At 46.1% G+C, this 10,245-nt stretch overlaps 1 protein-coding gene across 1 annotated transcript in view; it reads right to left on the bottom strand.

Annotated features, from left to right (window-relative positions):
- Positions 1-1,301: 1,301 nt before the first annotated feature.
- Positions 1,302-10,245, bottom strand: part of MICOS10 (mitochondrial contact site and cristae organizing system subunit 10) — a 30,856-nt gene continuing 21,912 nt past the window's right edge. The window contains exons 2-4 of the mRNA XM_027582393.1: positions 4,947-4,994; positions 3,804-3,913; positions 1,302-1,555 (exon numbers count right to left, since the gene is read on the bottom strand). Coding sequence (XP_027438194.1) covers positions 1,541-1,555; positions 3,804-3,913; positions 4,947-4,994 — 173 coding nt within the window. The 3' untranslated portion in view covers positions 1,302-1,540. The remainder of the gene's footprint in view (positions 1,556-3,803; positions 3,914-4,946; positions 4,995-10,245) is intronic.

Below are 10,245 nucleotides of genomic sequence, written 5' to 3'. Positions count from 1 at the left end.
TACCCCGGTGCCTGGCCTCACCCTCCACACCTCTCCTGGCCCCTGCGGACCTCCGCGTCATTCCCCAACGACCATATGCACTGCGTGACTCCGCGCCTTCACATAAGCCACCCTCCTGTCTTCCTCGTCTGGCTCAAATGTCCACGTCCACTTCAAGTCTCGGTCCACGGTATCTCTCCTCTGCCGGGCTGTCTGAAGGACACTTGGCTGTTCCTTCTCCTTGGTTCTCACTGCACTTCTCCTACACCCCTCCGCTTCGGGGTCAAAGTCTGCAGGCCCAGCCTTCCACCACACTCGAAGCATCTTAATGGCTTCCCTTTCCATCTATCTCTGCAGCCTGGAACAGTGCCTGGCTCACACAAGATGCTCAATCAACACGTACAGGATAGGGGCGCCTGCGTGGCTCAGTCGTTAAGCGTCTGCCTTCGACTCGGGTCAGGATCCCAGGGTCCTGGGATCGAGCCCCGCATCGGGCTCCCTGCTCCGCGGGAGGCCTGCTTCTCCCTCTCCCCCTGCTTGTGTTCCCTCTCTCGCTGTGTCTCTGTCAAATAAATAAATTAAAAAATCTTAAAAAAAAAAAATGTACAGGATAAAGGGACCAGTGGGATCAAGCGCTGTGCGTCTCCATTTTATTGTGGAGAGAGAAACACAATAGGAAAGACGGAGCTCCCTCCGGGTTTCTACACATTTTCAGAAGAAATTGCCGCAATATTACTTCTGTGTCCAGCCTCCCTGGTTCAAGTGAAACCAAAGGAATAAACTCACGGAGGGGCATGAGAAGCAGCCCCTCTGTCCTCAACCTTCAGCTGCTGTGTGAAGATAAAATCACCTCCAAACGTGGCCTTCCAGCCGGGTGGGTACACCACTAGCTCACCCCGCCCCCCAGGGCGAAGCCCCCCACCCCCCGCCCCCTGAAGCTGCGGGACATCATGCCACGGATGGAGGGAGCCGTGGACACCACCCGCGTGCACACCCTTCCCCACAGAAGCCACTGCCCTCGTGCAGCAGGTGCGGCTGAAACGTGCCCCGCCAGGTCTACTGGTGAGAAGGACACACGGATCCTAAGGAGCTGCTACGGCGAGGCTCCTCAAGACGTCTGTTACCGTCAGCAGACGCTCCAAGCACCGAGTGAGGTGGACGCAGTTCCGAACACTACCCGTCGGGGGATGAGGGAGGCGGGACGCACAACGGCTGTCGTTTCGGGAAGGCTCTGCGAGGCGGGGACGAGGTTACAGAGGCTGGCAGCGCAAATACACTCGTCCTGAGGCTCAAAGACCACAGGCAAAGAAAGGCAGGCGATGCACTGGGCTGCCTATTTTTAATTTATTTCTTTTAAGACCACCTCCTTGCAATTTCCAGAGAGAAAATACAAAACAAGAAACAGACTTCGTTTCAAATACATAAACAGTGTGCTGGAGTTTAAAGCGTTACTGATAACATTGTTACAGAAGAATGTCAGCTTACTCCAGGGCACGTCAGTATTCCTGAGGAATAAACATGATTTCTCTTCTCCTCCCACTGGGATGTTCTCAGGTGCAAGTCACTGCTCCTGCTCCTACAAAGTAAGGACACTCTGATTAGAAGTGTGCAGACAGCATTTGGACAGCCATCTCCGACCCAAGGGACCATGGGCCCCAAACCTTGACACCCTGTTTGCTTTACAAAACGGTCTCCCAAGAGAACTGTGAACACCCCTCCCGGGGCCTCCAGAGTGGCTCCCCAATCTTGGCGGGAGGACAGGGGCACCAGAGTCAGCACCCGCACAGCTCTTCCTCACACTCATCAGAGATGGGAGGACGCAGCGCGGCTCTGGAATCCAACAGCCAACCACCGACGGGCCCTCGGGCAACCTTCTTAACCAGAGTAAGACTGCAGTTCCTCATCTGCTGGAGGAAGGCAAGGAAAACCTCTCCCACTAACCTACTGGGAGGGAGGTCTCGAGAAAGAACAGGAAGGTGAGGCATCCAGGAGGGGCCCTCAACAGGCCCCAACCGTGAGGTGACTACCTTGAAAGAGCCCTGTGCTGTGCCTGCCTCTGCAGACAACGGAGGGTGACCACCCAGAGGCACAGACTCAAGTCCAGATACAGTTACAAGGCCACTTTGGAGCAGTACACACAAGGCTGTTAAAAGGGAACAATATTTTCCACAGTAGCTCCCAGCCATGAAATGTATAATACGCATATAATCACCCCTGAGCCACTATCCATGACAGCTGGGTCTGGAACAATGAAAACATTCTGAACAATTAAAAGACCTGAAGCTCCTCTCCGGCTCCTTTCTGTTCTCCCCCAAATCCAGCTGTGGTGCCAAGAAAGCAAAGGGTCAGGGAGCGGTGGAAACTGCCTGTTGCCAGCTCTGGTACCATGCAGCTGCGCTTCTTCTCGTCCCTGTGAGGATCTCACCCGGGCGCTGGTGCAGGGATGGGGCACTAACCTGGAGGGCAGCAGAGGGCGGCCAGGCTCCCCAGCCAGACAGCTCCCACTGCTCCCGGTTCTCTGGCTAAGCACGCGAGGGCTGGGGGCCCAGCAGGCACTGGGTGGTCTGAGTGGGTTCTAAGACAGAGGCTACTGAGCTGTGGTGGGGGCTGTCCTTTGAGCTTTGGTGACCCTTGTGGCTCCAGCTTTTGACGACTCGATGGTACCACCTCTTCCGCTCTACTTGTTATTTCGGAGGAACAATGGGTAAGTCAATCACCCTTTCGGGGCTGGCCTCGACTATTACCGCCAACATTCCTATTGATACAGCACCTCACAGCTTAAAATCATTTTCACACTGAATTCTCACAGCAACCATGTAGGTAGAAATTATTACCCTCATTTTATAGACAGAAGTGAAAACTCAAGATCACAGAGGAAGCAAGCGTTGGGTGGTCCAGGACCCACACCCCGGGCTCCTGGCTTCTGGGCATTTCCCCCTCGTCCCCTGCTGCTGCCCAGATCACAGTGACTCTAGGTCACGGACGACCCAGAAGGGAGAGGAATCTACACATCCAGGCAACAGGACACTCTGCACTGAAGCTGGTGTTGCTACAAAGACTGTGCCTTAGTAAGCCCGAGGCCACAAACACATCTAATAGGAGATACAGTTTACTTCACTCAGTCATTTCCTATTTATCTGAGTGTCTACTTTGTTCCAGGCCCTGGGGATACAAAACTAAATACCACCCCTGTCCTTGAGCACCCAGCCTCCCATGATCCTTTCCCCCCAAACCCCACAGTAACCAATCATCTAAAGTAAGGCAATGGGAAGAACCTCAGGAGACGTGCCACCTTCTCCCTCCCGAGGTGCGGGCCACAGGTTTTCATCCTGTTCCCATTATTAAAAATCCACCTGTAGACAAGGACTTCAGCAGAATCACATGGGACTTAGAGTGGAGAACCTCCCCTCTTCAACAAAAAGTGAAAGAATGCTGAGTCCTAGCTGTCTTTAGGTTTAGCTGGAGCATGTGTGAGATGTTGACAGGGCACTCTGAGATCTTGAACATAAGTGCTACTTGGAGATAATTGAAGATAAATCTACTGTACCGTGATGATAAACTTTTCCAGGCAGGTTCATCCATTCTACTCGCTCACATAAGCTTGTATACGTGAATGCACAGGTGTATCTCAAGCCACAGTGGAAAGGACAGACTTTAGGCACCAAAGCGGTGTCAACATCACTAAAGGCCGAAGAGCAAATTAAGAGCTCAGTGGTGCCACAATGACACACACCGTTTATTAATTATATGTGCTCCAAAGAACTCCTCAGGGACTCTGCAGAAATTGTTTTTAAAAGAAAGAGAAATATCAGTTCTATACATACTTTGACGTATTTTCCGTGTAGAAGATATGGAGCCTGGAAATCATGCTGACAGTTGGAGTAGGCCATTCCCAATCCCATGCCAGAACCAAAGGCTAATGGCCACATTCTTCCTAGTGAGCAGAAAAAGGAAAATCCCAATAAGGAACCATTAAGAGAAGATAAAGCTTTTTCTCTGGCTTCAATACATTTATTTGCTTAGGGTTCAATAAATATTCGCATGCATCTTATTGATGACTGCAACATGCCGCACATTTCTATCAATGTTTAATCAACAGTTAAAAACCAGGAAAGGGAGTCTATTACTGAATTTATCAATTCAGTAAATATTTATTAAGTACCTATGCCGCTAGGTTCGAGGTCTTAACGAGTGGTGCAATATGAAAACAGTGGACACAGTCGAACCTTTTAATTTTATATATACGTTCTAATCATTTGCTCATTTTAACTAATTTCTTAACCTTAACAGAAATACTACCTTTGAATTTTAAATGGAATCAGTGAATTTTGATTGCAGTAAGTCATAAAGCTTATTTATGCCAATACCGTTAAGTGATGATTTTGCATCAGCACTGTGTATCATGATTCTCTGGTAATGTATTCCCCCACCGATTCTTCACGGAAAGGGGTCAAAATGACCCCTTTGGCTTCCATTCAATAACCAAATTTCAGAATTTCTTCCACAGAATGAAAGGGATATTGTCTGCCCTTTGCTTAGGAGAATTTCTGGCCAAAAGGCATGTGTACTTTTGGTCCACTTGTTTTTGTGACCAGCAAGACTCATTTTCAAGTTCCTTTAGAAAAAATTATAATTAATTAGAAATATTTGAGCATGCAGATTTGGCCAAATGACTCACTGGCATAAAGTACAGGCTTTTCAGATGATATCATACTGAAGATATGAGGCACCCTGACTCAACGCCCAGGGGGAACTCTGGAGGTGCCCAACCCACTCTGACCTCTTCTGAGTCCACATTCTCTGTCCAGCACCTTTGACTGTGGCCTACCTACACCCATAAACGGACAGGGTGGCAACCACGCAGCTGTGCCCTCCAGAAGTGTGCCTGCTGTGTGTGGGTGTGCGAGAGAGAGAAAACGCGCACAAGGACATTATGCTGAAAAGGTAGTGGCAAAAGTCACACTTACTTTTAAAGAAGGTAAGTGAGAAAACAAGTCCTAATCCAAAACCAGTACCTACAAAGAGGGAGGAAAAACATGTTAAATCTTGTAACAGTAACTTAACAAAAGTAAAATGAACATTTCATAAATGTAAACATCTATAAAACAAATTTTTTCTTAAATAATTTGGTACCAAGTTGATTTTCTCATTTCTAACCTTATCGTCAGAGGCTTTACAGATGCCTTCGGTCCTTCTGCCTACAACAGGGGAGAGCAACTTTATTCCCAATTCTGTCTAGACAAGTCTGGCGGGGTAGGGGAAGGAGCCAAGAGACAGTTCTTGAGCAGACGCTCCGGGGCCCTGCTTGCAAACAACGTCTGGCACCTTGGGCGCTCCTAGTCCTCTGCCGTAGGGGTGCCTGAGCCAGAGCATCAGACTGTAAACAATGTCAACTGGAAGCTCCCCTTGTCAGTTTAGCATTTTGAGTGATGGCTACTTTTTGAGGAATAGGGAAAGGAGTGATCCAGAACATTCCCAAAGGCTGTCACATGTCAGACACAAGTCAGAGACCTCAGACAGAAGGAAAGTGTCTCCTCAAAAGCCCCGAATGTGGAGATTAGTCCCCTTCTCTCGTTTTCACTCATGGCGCATTTTCAATCACTATCTTTCAAAATAAAAGAACAAATGCAAGCCTATTTTAATGGTCTAGAATTAAAAAAAAAAGTAAATACCTAATTTTCAATCAAACCTCACAGGAACCTAAGCTTGTGGGGGAAAAAAGACCAGATCCTCATCTTTACCAGTATTTCTCAAACCTTGGTCATTCTAGTGCTGCCATCACAATTTTTGCTAAATCTATATTACCTTCACAATTACTTGTTTAAAAAAAAAAAAAAAGCTAAGAAAATCAAAGCATGTATTTAATTAAATGAATTTGGCCTGAACTTAAATAATATTGGTGTAATCATAGTTTTGAGTGCTAGATATAGCTTTCTCATAAGATGTGTTAAAATGAGGGGCACCTGGGTGGCTAAGTCGGTTAAGCGTCTGTCTTCGGCTCAGGTCACGATCCCAGGGTCCTGGGATGGAGTCCCGCACTGGGCCCCCTGCTACTCGGGGAGCCTGCTTCTCCCTCTGCCTCTCTCTCTGTCTCTTCTCATGAATAAATAAATCAAACCTTTAAAAAAAAAGTGTTAAAATGAATGCAGAACCATTAAAAAAAATTTTTTTGTCTGTGGTACCATTTTGGGGGGAATCACCCCCCATACTATAATAATACATGTCCCAAATATTGAAGTAAACTCATTTTTCCATTATCAAAAAAGTTATACACACCAAGGAAGAGAGCCAAGGTCTGATTTTATATTTGTTTTTCAGACTTGACAACTGTTTTCAGACCTTTCAGAGTATTCTGTGGTTCTTTACAAAGCGTCTACGCCAGGGTCCAACTGAGCCCCCAACCAACCTCTTTACAATTAAGCACCACAAAAAAGTCCCAATTCTCACTTTGCCTTAATAGTTTTCCAATTTTGGCTGTTGGAATTCTAAGAGATTCTTCTCTGTCTAACCATGATTTTAGGCTACTGCAGTATAAACACTCAAAAGTACTTCCCTGGTCACCAACGGGACCTCTCCGCTCTAAACACGGAACTTTGGTACAACTAAGCAAGCTAATTCACATCAGTTTTCATCCACCCATGTAACCAGCCAGTTGATGGTGGCGTGAAGAAAATATTTATGCCACTTACTCAGAATGATTTCTTATCATTCTCTCGTGCCACAAACATGCGGCCACGGTGTAGGTTCCTCTCCTATGACTGCATCCTATACAAATATGAATTTTCATTACAAATCATGACTTTGCCCCCTGTCCAACAGACCCTGCATTAGGTTTAGTGCTCAACTTTAAAATGCAGTATCTTTGGGGCGCCTGGGTGGCTCAGTCGTTAAGTGTCTGCCTTCGGCTCAGGTCATGATCTCAGGGTCCTGGAATCGAGCCCCGCATCGGGCTCCCTGCTCAGCAGGAAGCCTGCTTCTCCCTCTCCTTCTCCCGCTGCTTCTGTTCCCTCTCTCTGTGTGTCTGTCTCTGTCCAATAAATAAATAAAATCTTTTTTAAAAAAATAAATAAATAAAATGCAGTATCTTTTTTTTTTATATTTTATTTATTTATTTGACAGAGAGAGACATAGCGAGAGAGGGAACACAAGCAGGGGGAGTGGGAGAGGGAGAAGCAGGCCTCCTGCAGAGCAGGGAGCCGGATGCGGGACTCGATCCCAGGACCCTGGGATCATGACCTGAGCCGAAGGCAGACGCGTAACAACTAAGCCACCCAGGCGCCCCTAAAATGCAGTATCTGAAAATCACCCATGTCACCCTAATGTCCATATCATTTATAATATGGTGGAAAGCTAGGCAGCTTACAGACCACACTAGTTAAACCTGTTCAAAGCTAACATCATCTGAAGGAAAAGGAACTAACATTTTGGTATTTCCCATGAGTACCCACCATTTTCTCCCCCTCCCTGCCCCCAAATTCTCTTTCAAACCAAATGACAACCTGATCCGGTATTATCCCCCATTTTTCAGATGCAGAAAATAATTTGCTCAAGGGTACTCTGTTTAGTTAGTGGTAGAGCAGTGAACGGGGCCCAGGTCTGCAAGACTCCAAAGCCACTCTACCCACTATGTCTTGACACTGGAGTCCCCTACAATTTCAACGCCGACACAATCACTACCTCCCAAGGGGAAGTTGTTGGAGTGTCAAGATTTCTACTGCCAGTGAAGTAAGATACAGCCAAAAACCAAATTGTGCTTCCCACGCAACAGCCCAGAACGCTCGGCAACCAGGCCAGTAACAAGTCTGCACAAGGCCAAAAGGGCTTGTTCAGATTCATTCCCAGACTGATCCTACCACACATGTCACAGACCCAAGTCCACCTGGTAGGTGAGATTCAAGAGCTTCAGAGAAATGCGAGCTATCTCAATTGATACTCCTTGGCGAGAATCTGCTGTTGCCCGGTTTATAAAATGGCACCGGGTTCAATTTCAAAGCAACTTGCCTCACCCCCTTGCAGCTGGAAGATGAGTAAGACAGTAAATTGGTACTAGAAAATGAGGTAAAGGATTTGGACTGGCTTACAGATTTCAAACCAGGCAATGGGATGGGGAGGTAGGCCAGTAAAAACATAATGGCTTACAATCAGAGCTTTTGGTCTTCTCCATCTGGAAGGCAATTTTTTGGCAAACAAATCAAAAGCCCAAAAGGAAAATATTTCAGCATTTTTCTTGTCCCTCTGACTCCATGCCTGTCTCTCCTATTTTTCCCCAAGGAAAGAAAGCTCTCAGATGCTCAACTTTTCCAAAGAGTAGACCAAGAATGATGGTAACCCACTGCTACCAGCATCACTCACCACAGAGATGAGAAGTGTCTCAACATCAATCAATACAGCACAAAATATCTTTACCCTAGACACTTAAGCTCAGGTATATGCCCAGCACCTAGTTCTGCTCCCAGCAAAGGCACCTATCTGCAAGTCTGAGACCAAAATCCCAGTTCGGACTAAGCAAAAGATGGTCTCCAACTGGGCTGCTACCTCTTTGATTCTTAAGAGTGATCCCCCCGCCCCAACCGTCTCTGTATTTTTAAGACACAAAATAACAAGACTGGTCTCTTCAGAAAAAAATAATACAGAAACTGATTTTTTCAATGCCAATGTTTGATTTAAACTTAGCTATCTCAGTTATTTGAGAGATTAGCAACGGTGGAGCCGCTGATGAGCTTTACAGGCTCAAGTTCTCACATGCTGGATTTCTTTTAAAAGGCAACATGGTGCTTCAAAGAAGTCCCACCTGATCCGGGGACACCCACTCTGCAGCTGTTTCCACTAAAGATTGGCACCTCTAGGCCACGTTTAAACTTCATAACAATAAAACATGAAAGGTTTGTCTTACAATAAAAACAAACCAACAGGGAAAAGAGAAGAGTTTTTTCTGCCTTTGGCCACTTTTTTCTGTTGTTGCATGACAAGCTCTCTTAGAGGAAAAAAGCCAAAGGAAAAAGTACAAAGCATTTTTCACCTTCCCTGGAAGCAAATATTTAACTATGAATAAAGTTTATATAACTTCGCCTTCCCCCCACTCAAGCCTGTTCTTTTGCTCCGTGCTGTCTGGAATGACAAATCACCCTCCAAAGGAAAGAAATGCCTGATTATAGGTACACATCTTCTTCGTGGCAAAGTCCAGTTATGAGGAGAAGGAGGGGGGCAAGGCAAACACACACACACACACACACACACACACACACACACACACACACACACACACACACACACACACACACACACACACACACACACACACACACACACACACACACACACACACACACACACACACACACACACACACACACGAGCCTTATGGAATTGACATTAGGCAAGGAGCCCATGCTCCAAAACCATTTCTTTTGGAGAGGAAAAAGAATTGGCACAAATTCTTTCAAAAAGAAATTACTCCAAATCAATCAAACCCTGCACTTCAGTGCATGTTTAGTGCCCAAATGGACATCATAAAGCTTGCTAGTAGAGAAACACAAATTTTTAGGAAGGACCAATTCCTTAGCAGTGTCATCTGATACTATTTTAATAACAAAACAAGAAAGAACTCACTCCTGCTAACAACACGTAAAATACATATAAAATATTGCTGTATCTTATGCCCAAGCGGATTTTGTAACAGATTTAAAAGAATAACAACCCGAAGCAGTACGTCCGTGTATGCCTGAAGCCACGTTCTGTGTAAGAAGGGGAGGACAGAAATATATGTTGACAGCCATTACTGTGACATGTGGACAACTTCTGGTTCCAACTTTATTTAGAAAAATCTTTGCTCTCACCATGCCACCTAGCATAAAGCTTCACTTCACTGCAAATCACTAAGAAGCAAGCATCATCAGCAAGAATTAACAAGCAGGCCACACAAACGGATTGCAGTCTTGGGGTAGAAGTGTACTTTGGATGTGAGCCCCTACAGAACAAGTTGGAGCAATCCATGCTCCCGCAGAACCGACTTGGTAAAAAGTTGCACTTGCCAACAGACTTTAGGCCAGGAGGAGGGACTCATTGTTTGGAGGGGCACAGAAAAAAAAAAAAAAATCCTCATTAAGTCACTTAGAAAACATGTCTAGGAAAGATCCCGGGGTGGGGGGGAAGACCATGGGCCCCTTTTATTTTTTTTTTTAAAGATTTTATTTATTCATTTGAGAGAGAATGAGAGAGAGAGAGAGCACATGAGAGGAGGGAGGGTCAGAGGGAGAAGCAGACTCC

This window comes from Zalophus californianus, chromosome 4 (assembly GCF_009762305.2).
Source record: "Zalophus californianus isolate mZalCal1 chromosome 4, mZalCal1.pri.v2, whole genome shotgun sequence".
NCBI classification, from domain to species: Eukaryota; Metazoa; Chordata; class Mammalia; order Carnivora; family Otariidae; genus Zalophus; species Zalophus californianus.
Note: the sequence above shows the minus strand (reverse complement) of the source record. Positions and strands in the feature narration are given on the sequence as shown.